Source organism: Myotis nattereri, assembly GCF_964212035.1.
Source record: "Myotis nattereri genome assembly, chromosome: 17".
Lineage (NCBI taxonomy): Eukaryota > Metazoa > Chordata > Mammalia > Chiroptera > Vespertilionidae > Myotis > Myotis nattereri.
The window spans coordinates 35920923-35946773 of record NC_138092.1 but is presented as its reverse complement, the minus strand read 5'-3'; the positions used below and the strand labels follow the sequence as shown (position 1 = coordinate 35946773).

The 25851-nt window shown below is 39.3% G+C and overlaps 1 protein-coding gene across 1 annotated transcript in view; it reads left to right on the top strand.

Moving 5' to 3' along the window:
• Positions 1 to 25851, top strand: part of CPA6 (carboxypeptidase A6) — a gene marked incomplete at its 5' end in the record, with an annotated part of 66850 nt that overhangs the window by 19464 nt on the left and 21535 nt on the right. Inside the window, 2 exons of the mRNA XM_081111098.1 lie at positions 11237 to 11347; positions 12030 to 12120. Of these exons, the coding sequence (XP_080967224.1) occupies positions 11237 to 11347; positions 12030 to 12120 (202 nt within the window). The remainder of the gene's footprint in view (positions 1 to 11236; positions 11348 to 12029; positions 12121 to 25851) is intronic.

Below are 25851 nucleotides of genomic sequence, written 5' to 3'. Positions count from 1 at the left end.
GAAACTGGGTGTGGGAACCATACCAGAGTAGCCGGACAGCCAAGGCCACTCAGAGTGTGAAAGGCCTTGTTGTTAGTGTACTGGACTGTCCAAAGCCATGCTGCGCCTAGCTCATACCATACGCAGGTGCAGAGACACAAGCACAGCACTCCCGTACTCTACTGCGCACGCGTGCCCTTCTGTAGCCAAAATATGATTGATGGAACTATTGGCACGAAGCCTTCTTTGTCTCTGGAATAATATACAAGCTACTGGCCAGCGAGTCTGCTGGAGGGCTCTACACAGAGATGTGAGGCTACCGAGACCAGCCAGTGTGCCGGGCAGGGGAGACAGGAGAAGCTGCTGAGGCAGAGAGCTCAGGTACCACGACAATGTAAGGTGGTGAGTTTAGAGGCAGCATGCGGCTGCTCAGATAATGACTGTGAACACAGAGACTATTAGAGGCGTTACTATGTGGGAAAGTTACGTATGTACCAGCCGATGTACGGCTGCCTGATTGGGACACTGTTATGAAGAGCTGTTTTTCTAATGGCTTATGGCCACTGGCTTCTGCAATAAAGACTACAACCTCTCATGGCTTCTCCATCTAAGACCCAGCGTCCAAGAAGGTCCAGCCCTAGACAGAGGGGCTCAGACCCAACACTTGTAACTAGTGAGCCTAGGATAAAGGAGGAACTTGAACAGTTAGTACAGTGGGCGAGGTTCGAGGCGGAACCTGCCCAGGCACAGTAGGAAAGAATTTAGAAGAATATATGGACTTAGAGCAACTCAGAGCAACAGAGCTTGTGTAGGGCTCTTGCTTTCTCTGACCATGGGTAAAGGGTACATGGGATTTATCTATATTGATTCTTATATTTATATGTGAATCTACATTTATCTCATAAAAGAATTTATTATAAAAATAATAGCCAGGTCTCCATACTTCTGGGTTCCATTCATTCCTGCTCTCTTCCCTGCTGTATAATCCTCATCCACAGACACTGCTTCTATGCCATGGAAACTATACGTATCCAGATGTGGCTCTAGCTCCATATGTCCCTCTCTTTTTCTGCCAGCTTGGCTTCCCATGCCATGCCTTAAGAGCCACTTCCTCTCTGCTCGCCACTCCAATTCAGTGGATGGATCCATGAATGCCTCGACACGCAGCGCTCAGAAGACAGTAACACAAAAGCAAAGCTACCTGGCTTTCAATGACTGGTGCGATGGGCTCGATCACAGTTATTTTGAAAATTGCTCAAATGAACTCATTATCTCCACATCTGACTGCTGGTTGCATTTTAAATGCAAAATGCACAAGATTGAGGGTTTTTATCTTTTAAATTGAAAAATCTTTTAATTATGTTGAAAAATATAGAGCCATCACTTTTGATTTCAACACTTGCCACCTCTCTTTTTCCTAGTATTCACATCACAGAATGTTCTATCTTGTAAGCAAAATGAAAGAAACAAATGAAGGTATGCTTGGATTGCAAAATCTCTTTTAAATGCTTGTTTGTAGCAGGATAGAACCATTACTAACATTATATTTATAGCAATGGGGGGGGGGTTGGGAGAGGGGGGATCAGACATGGTGGACTTACTAATGAAATATGTCCTACAGATGCCCCTTCACAATGAAACCAAAAGGGAGCTTTAAGAAACACTATCTGTTGGTGATAAAGTTTTCTTAAATTTATAATGAGCCAAGAGGGATGATACAGACATGAAATTCATCAAAGAAAGAAAACTAGAATAGATACATAAGGAGAAGGAAACAGATAAATACACAGAACTTGGAGGTTACCTTTCTGCAAAAGCAAACCGATGTTATTTACCAGAGTAGAGACTGAAATCTGAGGGTAAACAGAGCAGGAGAAAAAGAAAATAGACAAGTAGAGGCTTATGAAAAGAGACACTCACAAAGCTTAAAAGTAATGGACTTAAAAGGTAAAGCACAAAGCAAACAAAACTACCAACTTAAAGAACAGGTGGTGAAGGAAGGCCAGGGGCAAAGTGGGAACCAGGTGGTGAAGGGCAAGGGGAGGGAAAAAAAGAAGGGTACATCTGTAATACTCTCAACTATAAAAATATTAAAAACTAGAGGCCCAATTCATGAAATTCATGCAAGGGTCTTGGCCCCCCACCCCACCACCACCACGGCCGCCTCTGACCCAGTCCCCGCCCGCCACAGCTTTGTCCAGAAGGAAGGACACCTGGTCTAATTAGCATATTACACCTTTATTGTTATAGACTTGAGGACCAGTGCACGAAAATTCATGCAATAGTAGGCCTTCCTTCCCCCAGCTGCCAGCACCGGCTTCCCTCTGGTACCTGGGACCCGGGCTACGCTCCACTGGCCGCTGGCAGGCACCCGGGACCCAGACTGGCTTCCCTCCGGCCCCAGCTTTGTCAGGAAGGACATCCAGAATGATGTCCAGAAGATGTCTAGTCTAAATAGCATATTACCCTTTTATTATAAATAGTAATTATAAAAACAGGTTAAATGCAGTTGAACAGTTCCTTAAAAAATTAAATATCGAGTTACCATGTAACCCAAAAATTTCACTCCTGTGTATATAACCAAGAGAAATAAAAACATATAGCCACACAAAATCATGCACATGAGTGTTTAAAGCAACATTATTCATATTAGCCAAAAAAGTAAAAGTAACTCAAATGTCCATCAACTAATGAATAAAAAAATGTGGTATATACATACAAAAAAAGGAATGGAGTATAATACAAGATACAACATGGGTGAACTTGGAAAACATGCTTAATGAAATAAGCCAGACCCAAAAGACCACATATTGCATGATTCTATTATATGAAATGTCCAAAATAAGCAAATCCATAAAAACAGGAAGTAGATTAGTGGTTGCCAGGATGTGGGGAAGAAGAAAGTTGGGAGTGACTACTAATAAGTATGATGGAAAAGTTCTAAAATTAGATAGTAATGATAACTGAACATCATATACTAAAAATCACTGAACTATCCACTGTAAAGTAGTAAATTGTGTGTTGTATTAATTACATTTCTATGAAAAAGGAATGAAGTGCTGATACGTGCTACAGCATTGATTAACCTTAAAAGCATTGCTTAGTGAAAGAAGCCAGTCATAAAAGACCACATATTACATGATTCCATTTATATGCAATGTCTAAAATAGGTGAATTTATAAAGACAGAAAGTAGAATAGCTGTTGCCTGTGGATGGGGGAGTTGATGGAGTTGGGGAATTGATACTTAAAATATAGATTTCTGCCGAAACCGGTTTGGCTCAGTGGATGGAGCGTCGGCCTGCGGACTGAGGGGTCCCGGGTTCGATTCCAGTCAAGGGCATGTACCTGGGTTGCGGGCATATCCCCAGTGGGAGATGTGCAGGAGGCAGCTGATCGATGATTCTCTCTCATCGATGTTTCTAGCTCTCTGTCTCTCTCCCTTCCTCTCTGTAAAAAAATCAATAAAATATATTTTTAAAAAAATAAATAAATAAAAAATAAAATATAGATTTCTTTTTGGATTATGAAAATATTCTAAAATTATATAGGGGTGATGGTTGCACAACTCTGAGTATATTTTTAAAACACTATATTGTATACTTTATAAGGATGAATTATAAGATGTGCAAATCATTTTCCAATACAGCTGTTATTTTTAGAATTAAATAGGGCTTTCCTAGAAGGTATTTATATTGATCAGTCCAATAATTTCTTGTTGAGCACTACATTTTCAGTGCTCTGCTAGCATTATGAATATCAGCATAAATATAATTCATGGTGCCTGCACTCAAGGAGTCTACATTCTATTTAAAAAAGAAATATTTATGTGTCGGAAAACAATAAGCAACAGAAAACAGTGTATCTTAGGGAGTTAAATTGAACTGACTATACTGAAATTGTCAGTCTCCCAGATTGAGTATCTTAAGCCATGACTGGTGCTAGCTAGCCCAGAGTTATGTATAGCACTTAATTTTTGCCTCCAATAATTCTACATTGCTGTGACAAATCTGACCAGAGTCTTTATTCATAAAACTAGAGGCCTGGTGCACAAATTTGTGCACAGGTGGGGCCCAGCTGGCCCACCCCAATGGGAGCCATCAGGCCAGGCTGGCTGGGGGGAGGGGCCAAGGACAGTTGGCCAGCAGGCCCCGCCCCCGATCAGGGTGTTGGGGGCCAACCGGGTCAGGGCCGACCAGGGGCAGGGCTGGCCAGGGGGAGGGGCTGTGGGCAATTGGGGCCCAGATCATGTTGGTTGGCTGCCACAGTGTGCATCATAGCCACCGGTCGTTCTGGTCATTCCACCATTCCAGTCGCTGTGCTTTTATATATATAAATACTTAGACAGTAACTCGGAAATATTTTTTGATTTCCAAGTGGGAAAGACATTTCCAACCATAAAAGCAAAGGAGAAGACTTAAAGGAAATGATTGATAGCCCTGGCTTCATAAAATATTTTAGAGGAGTAATTAGTGATGTGAGAACCTGTCCATGGCATGCTGCTATATCCAAGAATAAAATAAAATAAAAACCAGCATGGACATTATTAGTTAAAAAACCACTTAAGTCAACCAAAACTGAATACATTTTATTCTCAAACTACCAGAATTTTAGTATTTCAGTGGTTGTATGCTATTTAACTCAGTAGCAGATCATAGAAAAAGCAAAGGTTTGTGAGAAGATGGTCCACAGGCAAATTGAGACAGTAATGATCTGAAATGAGAAGTTCTTCCAGACTTTGAAGATAAAGAAATCAGAAGAGAAAGAATGGGAAAAGGAAAGAAAGGAAGGGAGAATGGAGGGAAGAAAAACAAAAAAGGGGAGGGGAAGGGAGGGGAGGGGAGGGGAGGGGAGGGAAAGCCTTGCTTAGTTTCCCAGGTGAGCCACAGTATTCTGCTGCTACATAATGTGAAACCTCAGCCTTCCTTGCCCAGCCTGACTACACAGGAAAACCAACTCCATTACACATCCCCTCCCATATACACTGGCCACCTGTGATGGCTAACCCTGGTACCAAAATCTGGCATGTGATTCAGATGTACTATGCAGATAACTCAAATAGCCAAAAATGGGGGTAAGAGACTTTCAGGGAAGGGAGTTCTTTTCTAAGACCAGCTGATGGCTGTGGGCTGGGTAAGTCATGATGTTCAGAGGTTGTGGTGGGTTGTGTGTAAAGGACAGAGCTCTCTGGAAGATTTGGCGCAGTGGTTGTGGGAAAAGTCCTTCAACTGGGACGGCTTTCCAGAAAGGGCGATGCTTTCTCCGGCTCTAAGAGCTTTGGGGATAATCTCTTTCGGTATTATATGTCTTGCTGGTTATTAAAGGTAAAAATATAAACCTTCAAATGTAGGTGTAAAATTCAGTTTTGGTTAAGAAATCTATCACTAAAAATAAAACAAACTTTTTTAAAAAGAGAACTTAAATTTTTTGCTGAAATGGGCTAAAAGCCAGGGAATAAATAATTGAGTTATTAAGCCCAGATCAAATATTTAATGAATTCAGTTAAGTAAGCAATTAAGTCTTGGTTCTTAACTGCACAGTAAAAAAAAAAAAAAACAGTTCATCATGTAAAAATGACCTGCATTTTTTAAATTGTCTGGCTTTGTTCACTACTATTCCAAGTAATTACAATATTTTGATTTGTTTTCAACCAGCCTTTTTGTGCCTTTAATTCCCCATGTTCTCCCATCCTTTTTCTCCTCCCCAGTCTTTTCTTTACTCCTCTGCATCCTCCAACCTAGCTTCTTCTCCCTTTTTATTCAATTTATAATGTCTTGTACAGAGCAAGGTCTATATTAATGTTTGTTCAATTGAATTGAATTGAAATTCATTTCATTCCTTGTACTCCACTATCTAATATCTGAGAGTGTCCTGGGCACTGTTTGTACAGGCTGTTCTTGCTTTTCCTGAGAGTATTGCTGGACTGTAACAGTGACCCTACAAGCTGAAGCCATTAAAATCTATTTTAATAATCAATGGGGAAAATTAAGTTTGTTCTATGACCTTTACATATTTTTATCAAAGAGATTAAAAACTTTTATTGTTATAAATATGTAGGAAAATGGCCAAAAAGAGTAAACCTAATATTTATTATGCTATAATTGAACATTAGAAATATTAATAATTAAAATGACCTATTTCATTCTAAAAAAAAACAAACCTTAGGACAGGTAGCTTAGGCAGTGCTTGCCTTCTCATTATATAACTTACAACGTGAAGTGAGTGCCTTTATTTATGCCTTGGCAAATTGCCATACTCCTTTCTTAGTTGGGATTGGCTTCAAATATTTTTTCTTTGCCCTTTCAATGTCATAAAATATCTATGTTTTTCTTTAATATGAAATGTTGACAGCATCATTTCTTCCAGATCATCTCCCTCCTTTTCGTCACAACCACTTTTCTCATTTTGTACAGTGAGTTCTCCTTCACTAGGTTTCTCTGGCTGCATATCTAGAGTTGAATGGTGGCACTGTCGACATTCCATGGTCACCTTTTTCTTCTATAACTTCATTTACATTTGATTCAAATTTCACCTCTACAACCACTTTCTATTTCTCTGCTGAACTTTCATCTTTGTTGGCCAATTTCTTCTCACGACCATCCATTTTTGTAACATGCTGCACAGGTTTAGGAGACAAGGGGGCAACACAGCTACACACTTTGCTGTCTCTGTGGGAACTGAATAGCAGATGCTCAGTGACCAGTCACACAAAGACACACTTTAAAAAAAAGTGACATAATTGGTCACAGATCTTGATAACCATCTGTTATTTACATAGTGATCTGTAGACTAAAAATCAAGTAGTGGTAACTGAAATTAGAACTGTACTTGTTGGAGGACTGATACTATTTAACTAAACCATGGTAACTGTAATGTATGTATAGCAAAGTGATGCAAAGTGAGGGTACCTCTACTTTCTTTTTGGTAGATGACAGATGCTTACATAGATTTTAATAATGCCACAAAGTTGGTCGTGGACTTCACTCTGTTGGTCCTGAGTAAATACAACCAACCCTGTTATTAGGCTATCTTAGTATATAAGTTCTAAAATTTGAAGTAGTGTTACTTAGGAAAGAGTAGAGGGGACATGCTTCTAATTTTGTATTCTTCCCGGTAACACAAATTATTTCAAATATTTATCTATGTCTCTTATTAACAAATATAGATGAATAAATACCAATTTTCATTTATCACCTGCCCTGTTAGATTAGTCTTCCCTGGGTAGTTTTAAGTATAAATTAATTAAGTATAGGAAAAACTAAAATTTAGATGGCTAATAGACATAGAAAAAGATACTCAATATCACTAATCATCAGAAAAATACAAATTAAAACCACAATGAGATATCACCTCACACCTGTCAGAATAGCTATCATCACTAAATCAACAAACAACAAATGTTGGTGATGATGTGGAGAAAATAAAAGTAGCACTATCTTATGACCCAGTTAATCCACTTCTGGGTATTTATCTGAAAAAATCCAAAACATCAATTTGAAAAGATATACAATAGCCAAGATATGGAAGCAATCTACGTGCCCATCAATAGACAATTAGATAAAGATGCAGTACACATATACAATGAAATATTAATCAGCCATAAGAAGAATGAAATCTTACCATTTGTGATAGCATGGATGAACCTAGAGGGAATTATGCTAAGTGGCATAAGTCAGTCAGAGAAAGACAAGTACCATATGATTTCACTTACATGTGAAATATAAAGAAAAAAATAAATGAGCAAACACAAAAGAAACAAACTCAATGAGGGGGTAGAGGGGCTGGATGAAAAGGTAAAAGGATGAGGAGGCACAAATGGGCAGTCACAAAATAGTCATGGGATATAAATACAGCATAGGGAATATAGTCAATAATATTGTAATAACTCTGTATAGTATCAGGTGGGTATTAGACTTATCAGGAGGACTATTCTGTAAATTATATAAATGTCTAACCACTTCACTGTACACATGAAACTAATATCATATTTGGTGTCAATTGTACCTGAAATTTTTAAAATATTTCTAATTGGAACTTACAAGATTAGCATATGATTTTCCAGCTCTCCATCCTTCATTCACAGAGCCTCTTGCTCATGTTGCTTTCAAACTATTATTTAGTTTCCATCTTGCATTTAACAAGCTTCTCAAAGTGTGACATCAAATACCTTTATAGATTAAGCTCCCTTTCAAAAATCTCCCTGGAAACTCTCTCCAGCTCTAATTAATTCTCCTAGTATTAAATTTTAAATACTTCTTTTGTGTCAAGATGCACCCACTTAGGTGCTACAACTTTTTTCCATCCTAAATAATTTTGCTCCACTCCAGCCCGGGTGAAGATATTCTTCACCTTGCCTGGTGACGGTGCCCTTCCTTGGGCCTCAGCTGGAGCATGCCTATGTCTCCCAATATTCCCTTCTCTGAATGTGTGCTTATTTTTAGGTCATTTGTAATGATTCTTGAGGGGAAAAAATGGAAACTTTAAAAACTACTTTTTTTTAAATATATTTTATTGATTTTTTACAGAGAGGAAGGGTGAGGAGTAGAGAGTTAGAAACATCGATGAGAGAGAAGCATCGATCGGCTGCCTCCTGCACACCCCCCACTGGGTCTGTGCCCGCAACCAAGGTACATGCCCTTGACCGGAATCGAACCTGGGACCCCTCAGTCCCCAAGCCAATGCTCTATCCAGTGAGCCAAACCGGCCAGGGCAAAAACTACTTTTAAAAGGTCAGTAACACTAGTCTTGGGAGAGAGAAAAAAAAAGGAAAAGAAAGAAAAAACACCCTAGCACCCCAGGTTGTCATGGGGCTCTACAAAAGCAACATCCAACCAAATAAATCCAAAAACAATGAAAAAAAAGGGGGGGTGGGGGAGGGCAACCTCTTGGGCCTAACTTTACCACACCACACAAAGGCTTCAGTAATTGAAAAAGTGTTCCTCAAATTTAACCAAAGTTCATTTGGTAAATTCTGTTATGATATGTATATTTATGGGGAAGACAAAATAGTCTTGGTATGTGATGAGTACTAATTAGACTCATTCCTTGTTTTTCTTAACTTAATAAATTCCCTTACCTAATACAAGACATATAATTTTCCTAGCAGAAGATAATACTCAAAACTTCTTTGATATCTCTTATTTTAAAATCAAAATCCATTTCCGTTAAGTATTTCTTAAATAGAGGTAAGGTGAGTGTAGTACCTAAAGACTACCACACTGAGGCGTGTGGGGTATTGATTTGTGGCTGCCTTTCAGTTCACCACTACTTCGTCTTCCTTAGAGGTAACAATAGTAGTCAAGAAATTAAACTTGTAAAGCCCAGATGGAAGTTAAATAGTAAGCATCTCCTTTTCTGTGTGTATGGGTGGTGTAAATTGATTGCTAAAAAGAGTCCTACACATTAGAAGGTTATCATATGTTAGAATGATAGGAAATTGAAAGTTACATGGTCATCTTTTTTCTAGAAACTCCACCTAAACCATAAGAGAAATGATCTATGTCCTATTACGGAAAGCATTCAAGCAAGGAGGTCTCTCAATCATCCTATTCAATACTGAATAGTCATCATAGTGTAATCATTCTCATTTTGACTGACAAGATGGAGAATGGCTACAATTCTTAGAGATTTACAAAAAAAAAAATCACAAATATGGCATATATAATGCATTGACACCTGTTTACTTGTCAGAGGAAAAACAAGTTTTGGCAACTGTTGGAAATTAAGTCCACTTCAGAACAGAATACCAGAGAACAACTTCCTTACTTAATATATTATTTAGAAATAAAGAACTTTAAAATGAGGCCATATCAATGACCTCAAAATATATAAAACAAAATTTGACAAAATTATAAGGAAAAGTGACAAATCTAATAATGTCAATTTTTTAACACAACTCCCTATGACTAAAACAGCATACAGGCAAAATTTTTTAGTAAGATTATAGATGATATAAACAATGTGATTATGACTTAATTCAATAAACACATAGAATCCATACCCAATAATTAGAGAATGTATATTCCTTTCAAGTACAATCCCTCTAGATTAAAACATTACAGGTAATTGAAATTCAACCATATATGGAAGTTCTACTAAAGCTATTTGGCCAATAAATTATTATTGAATCTTAATTAAAGGAGAACAGGAGAAAACTATAGTAACATGTATCAACTTGTGTTGATCCCACAGATATTTAAATTATATTTAATAAAATTGTATTTAGTAACTTTTCTTGAATATATCTCTATTTTCATTATTATTTATAATATAGTGATAGTTTCTAATAATAAATTGCATTATTGGATTGCTCTCTATGAATAGAATTCTCATCATGTAAATACAGATTGCTGCTTATGAGGGGTTCAAAATCCTACTTAACTAAGTATAAAAGAAGATTGAAATTTTAAGTATTAAATTTTCCAAGAAAATATGTACATAATTTAAGATTTAAGAATTTTATTTTGAATTGTAATCCAAATGGGTATAACCATAAAGGTATTTCTCCTTCCAATACATTGCCACCCAGTCCTGCTGCCCAAAGGCAGCCATTGTTACAAATTTCCTATGTGTTTCTCTAAGATACTCTACACATAGACAAACATGCATCAGGAAGAACTTTTTTAAAAAAGGAATGGTATTTCTAAGTGTTTTAACACATTCAATGCTTTTCTACTTGAGGCCAAATCTATAGTGCAGAATCTTCAGACTTGGCGTCAGACGCAATATAAGTAAAACCCAATTACAAGATCAAGATGAGAGAGATATTGTATTGTTCATTAAACTTTTTATAGAAAAATCAGGAGAAAACTGTGTCCATGCAATAAGTTCTAAGACTTGAATATGGTACCAGTTAGACATACAAATTAAGTGACATATATAACTACCGTGTATTATGATGTATCATGTAAAGATATCAAAGATATCAGGTAATTAGCTTGTCCACAATAGAATGGAATCTTAAAAAGAACTGATTATACAAAACTATTGCTTTCTTAAACAACCTAAAATTTAGCCAGATCTGAGACACTGCCAGGGGCTGTCCAATTAATCTGTTTTGTCACCTTTGCTAAAATGTTATTCATAGTACAAAAGTCTCAATAAGGAATATGTAATGTCCAAGAGTATAGTTTATATTACCTTGTTACTTTTAACCCAACATATTTGGTATTTCCCATGGAGAGAAAGGATTTTCTTTCTTTTTTTCTAAATCTGTATTTGGAATCAATTTATAAGAAAACTGTCACCTTTGTCTTTAGGCTCTTCTAACATACAGGAGCGACCCAACCATGAGAAAAATGATGAATCACCTGTATTTTTATATCATGCCTGTGTTTAATGTTGATGGATACCATTTCAGCTGGACCAATGTAAGTCACTTTGCCTATCCAATCAAAAAAAAAGGTGGAGTAATTCATAGAAAACTGTCACAAAACAGGAAGGAAGCTGTGGGTAGCCAGCTTCGTGATCCCGAGCTACAAGAGAGACCTCACTCCTTCCCCCATCATAGCAACAACCTTTTGATTTTGTTTGTATGTTTAGCTTTGCATAAGATTTCATGTAAATATCCCTAGCCAGTTTGACTCAGTGGATAGAGCATCGGCCCTTGGACTGATGGGTCCTAGTTCCATCAGGGAACTAGGTGGGAGGCAACCAATTGATGTTTCTCTCTCTCTGTTTCTTCCACGCTCTGTAAAAATCAACAGAAAAATATCATTGGGTGAGGATTAACAATAACAGCAGTAAAAAGATTCCATGTAAATAAAGATTTCTCCTTTTAAATAAATTGTGAAAAAATCACTAGTTTAGTCCAGCTTATTCAGTTTGCCTGTAAAGAAATGAGGCCAAGCTAAGGTAAGAGACAGCAGGGTCGTGGGAGATAATGGAGCATCAACCTGAGTGCCCAGTCCTCTTTCCACTCCTTGAATTTATTCTGTTCCAGGAGGAACTCTCCCCTAATGCTGGGATTCATTCACTGTTGTGCTACTAAAATGCATGTGAGTAACCTTGTAAGTATTTGTTTCTGCAACTATGATCTTAATTACATTCTAGGATCGATTTTGGAGGAAAACAAGGTCAAGGAACTCAAGGTTTCGCTGCCGTGGAGTGGATGCCAATCGTAACTGGAAAGTGAAATGGTGTGGTAAGTGGGGGACTAATTGAGATTCAGATCCAAAGGTTCCCACAGCTTTTCCACTCAGAAGTGGTAAGCCTGTGAGGACTCTCATGTAAGACTGATGTTTTTCTGTATGTGAAAACCTAATATGTACATTGTAGCTATAATTTACATATTAATGTACATAATTTACACAACAAAATAAAGGGGTTTTAAAATATGTAAACATCAAGGATTTAAATCTGTCAACCCAGTCCTGAAAACTGAAAATTTAAAAACAGATGTAAAAGCAAAAAACTGAGGAATGAAGTCTTTGTCATTCAAAAACGAAAACAGGAAGTATGGTTTGTGGTATAAATCTGGTTAAATGTTTTCATCCTTTCAAAGCATCCATCTTATATAAAAACTGTTGTTTGAAATTTTAACCCTGCTATTTCTGGCTTCTGTAGATGCTTGCTGGCTTAAATAATAAGGAAAATAAGACTACTCCCATTTCAGAGAGGCCATTAAACCTTCCCCAGACGAAGTTATCAGTGCTGACACCAGGCCAAGCCTTTGGTTGAGGTCTCAAAGCCCCAGCACACAGGGCCCTTCAAGAACTTGCAAAGGGAACTGGAAAAAAAAAACCCATATTTGGGAGACAAAGAAGGTAAAATCGTATAAATATGAGAAACTTCGTGTGTGATTTCACCCAGAATTTGAGATACATTTCCTCTGGGCCCGTGCGTAATAAATGTAACTCCATCTCTCTAAGCGTTGCTTGGTTCTTCTCCGGTATTTCTGTAACACTTTCACTGAGCATAACAAGGATCCTGCCATCATCTGTCAAGATGATCAAAGCTGCCAGATCCTTGATGAGAATCCACCAATCTGCCAGTTATGCCCTGATTGGCCACACACATAGCAAGTATATTTTTGCTACAGTCCACATTTCATGGATATGGACCTTTCAAGTAAGAGAGAGTATTATTATAAGGAAGGAAACCTGCAAAATAAAAAAAGCAGGTAGCGTACAAGAGACAGAGAGGGAGGGAGAAAATTAGCCATAGCTAGCGTAGAGGAGGCAAAACTTTATCTTTACCCATCTTGAGATTTTTAGCTGAGACTCAAACAAAAAGATAGTTTAACGAGGGAAAACAATTTATCAGCATGTACAGTGCATGTCACATGGGGAAAACGTCATGGAAAGTTACTCAAAGTGGCAACTTAGAACTCTGGCTTATCCTGCATCTCCAACAAAGAGCAATAAATCTAAGGAGAAATGACAGGTCAGAGGAGAGCAGTTTTAGGCTCCCAAGGGCAGCCAACTTTGGGAAAGCGACTACATGGGAGAAAAATCATGGAGTAAAGTTTGTTTCAGAATCCTCTGGTCCCTCTCTGGGCTAATAAGAGTCCTGTCTCCAAGAAAAGAAGAATTTACATCCTGTCTTTAGGTAGAAAAGGGGGAGAAGGTAAAGAGAGCTTTTCCTGTATTTGCTGCTGCTTCATTGCCTTCAGCTCAAAAATAATTTTTATGTCAAAGAGCATATTTGGGAGTGACATATTTTAGTTCCCTTCACTAGTATCATATTTGGCAACAGGAGGGAGGGGAAGGAGAAGTATCATCAAAGTGCAGTTGTAAGGAGCTGCCCTTTGGCGGAGTCCTACCTTAGCTCCCCCAAAACATAGACCCTGTGTGATAGAGAGTCTTTGTTAGTCCCTTAGGAATGAGGCCTGTCCTAACTCACTCATTCTGTGACACTTTGGGTTCTGTGTTAGATGCTACTCCTCCGGTCCCCACCAGCCTCAGACAGTGTAACTGGGCATGGGCTTAGACTCCTCCCACATCTCCCTCTAGGGCACCTCCCTTCATCAGTTAGTCTGGCAAATAAGGAGAGGAGAAAATGGCGACCAGCAGGAAGGTAGGGAGAGAGAGAGTGTGAGAACGCAAGGAAGTGATAGAGGAGTGTGTGGACGTGTGTGGTGTGTGTGTATGAGCTAGGGACAGTTAGATTCTGCAGGTCTTCTAAGGGGCTGCTAAACTGGGCAGTCTTAGGCAGCGGAGTCCCGCTCCCTGCGCGGACACTCCTGTGCGGCCAGCACAGGCACGGCGACCACGCCATCTTGGGAAACAGAGCTGCTTGAGACTAGGATCCTGGCCTCAGCACCACCCAGTCTGATCTCAGACGTATACCAGGACCCTGCAGCCACTGGGGACAGAGACCTGTGACCACAGCTACAGACCTGCAGACACCAAAAGTTCAGAAATCCCCGCGGCAGATCCGTGAGTAACAGAGCTCATCCCCCCTTCCCGCAGGCTTACGGGCAGCGCCAGAGTAACTAACTGATAGACCCACCCCTTGCCGGGGCCTCAGCGCTCCAGGAACTTTAGCCTGGAAGTGCACGAGCACCTTGGAACTGATCCCGCGTAGGGCCGGGTTCAGGAGCCCTGGGCTGGGAGCAAACGCGTGAACCCCAGGAACTGAGCCTACGCGCACTGCCGGCTTCGGAGCCCTGGGCTGGGAGCAATCGCGCGAACACCGGGAATTTGTCCCACATATCACAGGCCTAGGGACCCCGATTCTCTGGGCAGGAGGCAGCACCAAGCACCAGTGACTTGACTGTGTTTCTTATCACCTGCGCCTGAGATCCTGATTTCCTGTGCATTCATACTAAGAGCCAGTGACTCCAATTCCTGGTGCAAGGGCACACAGGGACCCTGATTCTCAAGGCAAGGTCACGTGAAGCAACAGAGACTCTGATACTGGATTCTTGGGGAACTCTGACTCCTGGCGCACGCTAGGGGGCTCTGGTTTTCAACACGCTTCAGGAGGGGGTCTCTGTTTCAGCACGGTGCAGGCAGGGTCCCTGATTCTAAGGATGTGTACGAGGCCACATTGAGCGCCGACAACACTGACTCTGAGCGAGCCTGGTTCCCACCAACCCACAACAACCACACATCTTAGTGTCAGAGCTCTTTAGTGACACTAGGGTGACGGGAGGCTCCCACTGCACACAGCCCAGGCCCACGCAACTCGACGTTTGAACCATTGGGAGATAATCAGAATGAAGAGACGAAACAACACCCAGAGGAAAGACAATGAGGAGTTGCCAAGAAAGGAAATTAATGAAGTTGAAGCATGCAACATGACAGGAAAAGAATTCAGAATAATGGTTGTACAATTCATTCACTGGATGGATGAGAAAATCAACAACCTATGCAAGAATCAGGAAGAAATGAAAAGTGATATAGCTACAATCAAAACACCAGGGAAAGTTTCAACAGCAGACTAGAAGAAGCAGAGGACCGAATTAGTGAATTAGAAGATAAGGCGGAGAAACAAGCTCAATCTGAACAGCAACTGGAGAAAAAAATTAAAAAGCAGGAGGAGAGCCTAAGGGAGCTTCAGGACAACATGAAACGAAGTAACATACGCATAATAGGGCTGAAAGAAGGACAAGAAGAGCAGCAAGGATTAGAAAATCTATTTGAAGAAATAATGTCAGAAAACTTCCCAGATATGGGGACGAAAAAAGTTACACAAGTACAGACAGTCCCAGGCAAGATGAACCCCAAAAAACCTACACCAAGACACGTCATAATAATGATGGCAAATGTACAAGACAAAGACAGAATCTTAAAGGCTGCAAGAGAGAAACAGAGAGTTACCTACAAAGGATCCCCCATCAGATTATCAAATGATTTCTCAACAGAAACACATCAGGCCAGAAAAGAATGGACAGAAATTTACAAAGTGATGCAAAGGACTGAATCCAAGAGTACTCTATCCAGCAAGTCTATCATTCAAAATTGAAGGGGAAATAAGAAGCTTCACAGACCAAAAAAAAGGCTAAGGGAGTTTATCACCACCAAGCCAGCAATGCAAGAAATGCTAAAGGGACTGGTGTAAAAAGAAGAACTAAAAAGCCCAGAAAGAAAACAGCCACACACACAAAAAAATAGAAATGGCTACAAACAAGTACCTTTCAATAATAACTTTAAACGTAAATGGACTAAATGGTCCAATCAAAAGACATCGAGTGGCTGAATGGATAAAAAAACATGACCCATATATTTGCTGTCTACAAGAGACCCACCTCATTAGAAGGGACTCACACAGACTGAAAGTGAAGGGATGGAAAAATATCTTTCAGGCAAATGGAAATGAAAAAAAAAAGCTGGGGTAGCAATACTTATATCAAACAAAATAGACCTCAAAGTGAAGGTCATAACAAGAGATAAGGAAGGCCACTTCATAATACTAAAGGGATCAATACAACAAGAGGATATAACCCTGATAAACATATAGGACTGGAAAATAAGAATATCAGAGAACAGAAAGAATATAGCTCTAGAATATGACAGATACGGTTTTATTCTACCATCATTGCTCAAATAATTTAGGTAATTTTCCTTAATCAAATAACAATAGTAATACCCATCCCAAAGGGTTCTTATAGGAATGAAAGGAATTTACACATGTTTAATGCCTAATTCGGTCCTAGCTTCAAACAGGCATCTAAATGTCAGTGGCCACCCCTTCCCTCAACCCTCCAGAATAGTCAGTTCACCTCTGAGCCTCAGGTCAATTGTATAACTAACTGCTTTTTCCTTCAGGAGAGTGTTGTGATGATGAGCCACAAGGCAAGCTTAAAAGAGTTTGCACTCATGGGGGAAGAAAAAGCATTGCATAAGTACTAGAAAGTGCTAACAGTGGTTCTCAACCTTCCTAATGCCACAACCCTTTAATGCAATTCTTCATGTTGTGGTGACCCCCAACCATAAAATTATTTTTGTTGCTACTTCATAACTGTAATTTGGCTACTGTTATGAATCATAATGTAAATATCTGATATGCAGGATGTATTTTCAGGGGTCGCGACCCACAGATTGAGAACCACTGGTTTAGAGTTAAAATATTTTTCTTCAACTTGAACTGAGACGACAAGCTTGTTCACATTAACTCCCTAAGACCACTAATTTTTTTTAATTCTATGTTCCCCTTCTCTGATGGGACCACTGTGCATGCTCATTAGGTATGTGCTCTGTTTCACTCGTTGGCAGCTACCCACATCCATGTGTCATCCACATGATGCCCACCACCATCGGGGTGAGCGGCCTGAATGGGTAACTGAGCTGAGTAACCCTAGCAGGCCAGCCAGCTCTGCCTGCGTAAGGTTAGACTCCTGTTTATATCCAGTTACAAATAACTTTCTTGCTTCCCTTGGTTCTTCTTTCCTTACCCAGCTTGTTTCCTTCATACATATGAAGCCTTCTTTGATTTCTTAGTTTCAACCGCTGTCCCAACTAGAATTCCTTTGATTCTTCCCATTTTTTGAATAATTCTGATTCTTTCTATCAGTCAACGGGCAAGATGTTGACAAAGGATGATGGCAAATGTCAGTTGCAAAATGACCTTGATAGGCCGTTGTAAGGGATGTGGAAATGCAGACAGCCTGGCTGGGATCATCTCTCCTTCCAAACATCTCCCGAGTAGATTCAGCTGATTTGACAGGCAAGCAGATGTGGCCTTCCTCCCTCACAGCGTCAGACTCATCTCCCCACAGCTGTTTGCTGGGTCAAGGGCATTGAAATAAATGAAATCCCTCAGCGAACCTCCAAATGAGCATAGTGTAAATGGTATGAAATGTCCAGGCCCATGGAAAACACTACAGCATCGACATTGAACTGCCAAAACAACTGCTTCTTTCTTCAGAGTCATTGAGTCTCAGACATCAAGAGTAGAACACAAAACTGCTTTTTTGCCATGAAAACTCCATCCCAAGAGAAGTGTTACGCATTAGTGCAGTTAAGTAGAGTAGACAGCATACACATGGAAACAAGTACGTCTTTCCAATACGTCATAGCTCCCCCCGGGGGCCTTCAGGTCATGAAATGAGTATCATTGCACTGAAAGTCCAGCAGAGGGACTCAACAAGTCAGAATAGCGGTGGGAACCAAGAATAAATATATCCATTTTATACATTCATTTGCCAAAGTTAATTGAGCACATACCCTCTACTAGGCACTGTGGGTTTTTTCTCCCATATTTCTATGCACGCTTTTTAAATTATTGTGAGCACTGCTTTTTCCAAATTCAAATAAATACAGGAGCGAAGTAAAAGGCTTGGATGATATCCATACTTTAACTTTAATCCCTAAATAAATCAAGTGTTGCCTAAATATAAATTACTATTAGGACAACCTACAGAATGAAAGAACGTGTTTGAAAATCAAACATCTGATAAGAGACTTGTATTTATTCCAAATATTAAAAGAGCTCTCACAACTCAACAATAAAAAAGACATATAACCCAATGTTAAATGTTCAAATGATTTGAACAGACATTTCTCCAAAGAAGATATACAAATGGGAGTAAATACAAAAGATGCTCAACATCATTACCATCAGGGAAATTCACATCAAGGTACCACTTCACACTTACTAAGATGGCTATAATAAAAAAGAAAGACAATAGCAAGTGTTGGTGAGGGTGTGGAAGAATTGGAACACTCCCACTTGTTGTTGGGAATGTAAAATGATGCAATCACTTACTTGGAAAACTGTTTTATAGTTCCTTAAAAATTTAAATACAGAGTTACCATATGGCCTAGCAATTCCACTCCCAGGTATATACCCAAGAGAAATAAAAATATTTGTCCATATGTTAACCTGCACATAAACAGCATTGTTTATACCAGCCAAAAAGTGGAAACCACCCAAATACCTATCAACTGATGAATAGATAAACAAAATATAGTATATCCATACAATGGAATATTACTTGGCCATAAAAAACAATAAGTATTGATACATGGATGAACCTTGAAACATAATATTATATGATTACATTTATATGAAATGTCCAAAATAGGCAAATCCATAAAGATAGAGAGTAGTAGATTAGTGATTACCAAGGGCTAGAAACGGGGAAATGAGTATTGGCTGCCAATAGGTAAGGGGTTTCTTTGGGGGATGATAAAAATACAGGAGTGATCAAAAGTAGGTTAATAATAAATAAATAAATAAATAAATAAATAAAACAAGAATGAACTGTGTTTTTAATTTTGCTCATCCTTGTATTTTGGAATTAGATAGTGGTGATGATTGAGAATATGCTAAAATTCGTTGACTTGTACACTTCAAAAGAGCGAACTTTATGGTATGTGAATTATAGCTTAACAAAGATGTTCTAAAATTTTTAATTGCCATTTAGGAGCTAGTTAGGCACTTAATGAAATATAACTACTCTTTGTAGAACACTCAATGACCTAATATTGTAAATTAGGTGTAAAATGGAGAAAACCATATTTTTTTGCAGCCCAGTTACTATGTCTCTCTCCACACATGCCCTTCTCCTGCCAAAACCCCCTCACTCTATCAAAAAAGGGGGGCCTGTTTGGATGGTCAAATATTTTGATAGATCACCAGAGATAAAAAGGGAAAATATTACATACTGGCTGTTTTGAGCCAATACCCATGAAAGAATAGATAGTCACTGGCCATCTTTCTAAAGAAGATGAGTTCCTCCCACTGAAGGGCTTTGGTTTTGAGAGAGCTATTCTAGCTGAGAACCTAAGCTGAATTACTATAAAAATATAGGAATTTCAGAGACTAAATTCAGGGCAAGGAGAGGCGGGGGAGGAGAGGAGAGGAGGGGAGGGGAGGGGAGGGGAGGGGAGGGGAGGGGAGGGGAGGGGAGGGGAGGAGAGGAGAGGAGAGGAGAGGAGAGGAGAGGAGAGGAGAGGAGAGGAGAGGAGAGGAGAGGAGAGGAGAGGAGTAACATTGCTAAAACATCTAGAAAGGGACTTTGGAACTCAAAGGTGTCTAATGAGGACACAGATAATAATGAGGTGAAGGCCTGGGGTGGGGCAGGAGCTGGATGGAGGGGGGCAATGGGGGGAAAATACGGGGAGACATCCATAATACTCTCAACAATAAAGAAAAAAATGTTGCTGTGAAGTATATAAATCCCCTTCAGTATTGCATAACCACCACCATTGGTAACATTCAGTACAATCTGTTTCACTGACTAACGTTTGTGTAATTGGACCTGCTAATTGGGGATGTGAGGAAGTACTGAGACTGGCCTCCGGGGGAGCTCAGGAAGAGAACTAACTCATCCTCATCAAATTTCCAGAGGCATGGAGCTCACAACAGGAGTGCACTGACTTATAAGACAATGAATTCACGTCACTGAGATTTACAGACACCGTAGGGTAACTTTGAGCTGAAAAAGGCATAGAGATGGGATTAGATATCAACTAGATGGTCAAACTGGACCCTTAAAATCCCTGCCACCTGTGTTAAGGGTGATTCTAACACATTATATATTAATACAATTTTAAATCAAAACACATGTATAAGCACCTTCTATAATTCAAGGTGCTGTAAACTGTATCAGAAAATTCTGGAAGATTTGATGAGTCCTTATCTAACGCCCACGGACTTATTTGGAAATCCAGAGACTATAAAGGGAAAATCTGTTGGCTTATCCTATTTGCTTTACAATCAACTTAGTATAAAAAGATATATTATTATCTAAAATCTTCTGCAGAGGTTAAGAGAGGAATTTTAAAATTAGAGAATCAATGAGTTAGATTATTATGCTCAATTGAGATTTTTATAAAGAGAGTAAAGGGCACAGAGTCTATAGATTTAGATATCATATGGGGTTTGCTTGCTAGTGGTGGTGATTGTGGGTAGCATTTATTAAGGATTCACCATGCGCTCAAGATGAATTTCTCATAGGTTGATGCTATTATTATCCCTATGTAAATGATGAAGAAACTAAGATTCAGAGAAATTAGGAAGCATGCTCCAATTACACAAAACTTGAGCCAGAATGGGAAGCCAAACCTAACTTCTATGCCCGTTTCTAGCCATGAGTGTGACCCTTAGGGATCAACTACGATGAATAGTCATTCCTCGCTGTTAAACAACTCGTGTCTGCAAAGGAGCAGTTTGGTACCAAAAGAATATTAAGATTTGGGCTGTTTAACCAAAATGATGAAATACAAATAAGGGAAAGAGAAAGATTGGGAATATATGGGGAGAAGAAAGGAGAAGAAAATTCCCCAGTTATTATTGCTTATCTGGGGCCACCTCATGCCATGCAGATAGTTTGAATTTGCTTGTGATGTCAGGTACATGATTACAAATTCTCCAGGGTATTCTGATGGAAAAGTTTGACAAACAATGGGTAATTAGAAACCTTTAAAGGGAGGAATAATAAAGAGCTTTTAAAGCCAGAAGTAAATGACTGATCTCCGAGTGTCACTTGAGCAGGAATATCAGCCAAAGACAGGTTAGTAAACTATAGCAGGACCATAAGCCAGGAGGGTGTGGCAAGGATGTAGAGTGTGGAAGCAGCAGCATTCACTTACATCCCAGTGAGATGGAAACAATGAATTTCAGAGGGAAACGTGGGGAGTCTAGGATGACTCAATTCTGGCTAGAGTGACAAATGGATAGAGGCATCATCTACCATGATTTGGCATTTGTGAGAGGTAAGGATTTGATGGCAAATATGCATCTACTTTGAGCAGTGGAGGTGGAGTGCTGGTGAGATTCTAGGGCAGCCGTGGGCAAACTACGGCCCGCGGGCCGGATCCGGCCCGTTTGAAATGAATAAAACTAAAAAAAAAAAAAAAAAAGACCGTACCCTTTTATGTAATGATGTTTCCTTTGAATTTATATTAGTTCACACAAACACTCCATCCATGCTTTTGTTCCGGCCCTCCGGTCCAGTTTAAGAACCCATTGTGGCCCTCGAGTCAAAAAGTTTGCCCACGCCTGTTCTAGGGGAAGATGTACAATAGGTAACTAACTGGATGTAGAGATGAGAGACTGAAAAATTTCTAGTCTTATCACATAGGCTTGAGGGCCCCGAACACAGAGGGAGACGTTGAAGCTTTGGGGACAGATCAGATGGGTACACATCGACAGTGAAAAGACAAGACAGTCAAAGCAGAACCTTAGCCTGTATATAACCTTTGGTCCAAGCATCCCATTTTAATAATACATTATAAGGAAAGAGAAAAAGATACTGCTGACCATTGTATCATTTATAATAATAAGAGACTGAAAACAACCCACATGTTGAACTGACAATTGTTAAATAAATTAATATAAATTCATTTGGTGAAAATTTAGGAAACCATAAATATGGATAAGATCATTTTAAAAATAATTAAAAGCATATAATATACTATTGAATCTAATTCTGGCTATAACTTTTTCACTGTGAATACAATTCTCTAAAAGAATATAATGATTCTGTATGTACATGTGATAGATATGTGTATGATATATACACATTCACATACTAACATGGGGGAAAAGACTAGGAAATAAAGTGCCAAAATGCTGGTATCGGAGGACTAGTGTTGTGTTTCCTTCTTTTAAATGTTTTCTAAACTTAGTTTTACAATTTCACTGTAAGGAATAAATTTGGCTTTATTTGGCTGGGGGAGGGGTCAATTTACATGGCACTAGTATGCACTCTGCGTTTATTTTTCCTATGCAAACTTCAAGTGATTAGCCAAATAACAAATAAAGATAAATTTTTTAAAAGCTGCATATAATGAAATGAATCCCAGAGATAAACACCACTTAAATCTATGTTCTTGACACTCTTAAGACTTCAAGTTAGGTGACCCTACTGTAGCACTGAGAATTTAGCAAAACTCAATAACGCCAGAGGAGTCATTCAACAAGGATTTACTGAGTACCTGATATAGCTATGCAGTACTCTGTAAGGATGCTACTTTGGAAAGTTTCTTTAGACCAAGGAAATAGACTCTTAATTTTCTTCAAGTACATTTTTCTCTAACTATATTCAAAATACACTTTAAATAGAAACACTTTTTCTGACCATCTAATTTGAACCTATTGAAATTCTTATGAATTTATTATGTACCACAGTTCTATGTGTTAAAGACAGAAAGAAAGGGGCTAAAATTTGAAGGATATGAGAAAACAAGCAATATACATTCCTTTGAGAGTGGGAATGGGTACAACTTCTGTGAAAGGGTATTTGGCAATGTCTACAAAATTAAAAAATACACATCCTTTTGACTGAGTAATACAGTAATTGTACTTTTAGAAATGTGTCCTATTGCTGTAGTCACATATCTAGGAAAAACCACATGTGCAAGGATACTCATCACAGCACTCTTTACAACAAAAGATGAGGGGCTTCCCAAATGTCCATCAACAAAGGACTAGTTATGTAAATTACAATTATACAGTAAAATAGAAATAGCCAGAATTATACAGCTGCTTTATGTACTCAATGAAAAAATCTCCAGGATTACACACATACACACAGAGTTGAACAAAGCAAGGTTCAAGATTAAAATATATAAATAATATTGCTCTTTGTGTAAAAAAAGAGTTTTTTTAAAGATGGACATGATAAAACTGGCCTTTTGCTTATAAGTGCATAGACTAATGCATAATACAGGAAAGAAGTAAAGGTGATTGCTTCTGGGGAAAAGAAATTGATGGCTCGGCAAATGAAGGTGGGATCAATTTACATGGCACAACCATGCCCATACATTGGCCACTCAAAAAAATTAAAAACTGTAAAAATAAGTCAACAATCATTTCTAAAAATAAAATTAAAGTATAATTTTAACTAAAAATCAAGCTTCAGAATGCACTATCACCATTCAAAGCACTTCTTCTTTCATATTAGTTTTTGTTATTTAGCTTAATTAGTTATTAGTAAAATGTGGGGGAGTGAGACCAAAAAGAGGCAGATCGTGGGTCTATGAAGAAGTTATGTTATACACTCCCCACCACCATTCCTCATTGACCCCACTCACAACCCCACCAAATGGAATGGGGTGGGAAATGCAAGGTTAGAGTTCCCACTTCATTACATATCATCTAATTTAATAAACACCAAAGGCACTGCCTTCCCCCCCTCTGGCTTCCCCTATTATTTCTCTTAATATTCCCCTAGAATATGAAATAGATCAAGAGAAAAAGTGTTAACACTGATACAGAACATTTTGCAAAAATTTGTTTTATTATGCAAAGAAATAGAAAGTGTACATTAGCAAATAAAAGTTTAATTCATGTGACATATTTCATTAGAATACAAGAATTGTTTTCTTACACTGGAGTCTATTTAAAATGAGGTTTAAATGCATACCATTCTAAGCCTGTGTGATTTTGAGAAAGAGATTCCAGAATGGCCTTCCAGCAAGTTCCATGACAAAAACAGCACTAATTATCTGTTTCATCACCCTTAGATTAGGAAGGTGTATTGTCAACAATGAAAGACAAAGTAGTAATATGATTCAAAACTATTGATTCCCTTTTATTATTTGTTGTCATTCTCAGGGATATTCTTATTCTCTTCAAAATAATCCTATTTGTGCTGAAACCGGTTTGGCTCAGTGGATAGAGCGTCGGCCTGCGGACTGAAAGGTCCCAGGTTCAATTCCAGTCAGGGGCATGTACCTTGGTTGCAGGCACATCCCTAGTGGGAGATGTGCAGGAGGCAGCTGATCGATGTTTCTCTCTCATCGATGTTTCTAACTCTCTATCTCTCTCCCTTCCTCTCTGTAAAAAATCAATAAAACATATTTTTTTTAAAAAATAATCCTATTTGCATATATTTTGAAGATATGCCAGAAACCTAGATTTTTTTGTGATTTGGGCTTTTGTGCGAGTTCTTACCTTTCATTATAACCTTCAATTATAATAAAACTGACCTTCAGATAGAAAACACAAATGGAAGTTTGATGTGACGGACTAAGAGGGACCTTGCTGTAGGGCAGATTGATTCACTCAGTAAATATTTATCGAGCCCCTGCCATGAACAAAGCACAACTCCGGGCAAATAGCACTATTCAGTCCTTGTTCTTGGGAACCGGCAGCCCAGTGAGGGAGCCTGGCGTGTAAACAGCCAGCTGTGATCTGAGGCCCGTGAAAGCTGACAACTAGAGGCACGAGAGCCTGGCCCACAGACGAGAGCGGAATGGGGAATTCTGCTGGGGTGAGAGTGGGCAAGCAGCAGACAGGCGGCTTTGGAGCTGAGCCTTCCAGGCGTGGAAGGAGCTGGACAACCCAGGCTGGAGGAAGAGGAGCAACAAAGGCAACGAGGTGTGGGAGGGACTGACAGAGTATGAACTGGCTCTGGGAGGGGTGGGGCTGCAGCTGCTTGGGGGGTATACAGAAAAAAAACAAAAACGTGAGCCTCAAAGGGGCCAAACAGTTGGGGCTTGGACTCCATGCCGAGGGGTCTGCACGGATGTTGTTGCCCATGAGAAGCTAAGGAGAGTTTGGGGAGTGCGTGGAGGAATGACATACTATATTTGTGCTGTAGAAAAGCAGGCTGAGAGCATGATGAGGGATGGATTAAAGCGTGTGGTGATAGGGACACCCACTGAGAGGCCACGGTGAGAGATTAGGAATGCCAACATTAGGTAGGGGCAGAGAAGAGAGAAAGGAGCTGATTCTGGAAGGCAGAGCCATGGAACACGGTGCCTGACTTGGGGGGCGGGGGGTGGGGGGGGAGCAGGTAACGGGGAGAGGTATGGACACTGTGGTAGTTAGAGGTATGGACTCTAAGCTCTTTAGCCAGGAAATAAAAAATTAAAAAATCCTCCATATATCCAGTTAAAGGGCTTTGACCTCAAAACCAAAGAATGCCAATAGAAAAGAGAACAAGAAGAATTTTCTGGAAGCATCCTCTAGTCTGAATCATATTGATCAATTTATTAGCTTATTTAATAAATCTTTTAAGGACAGTATACTAGGC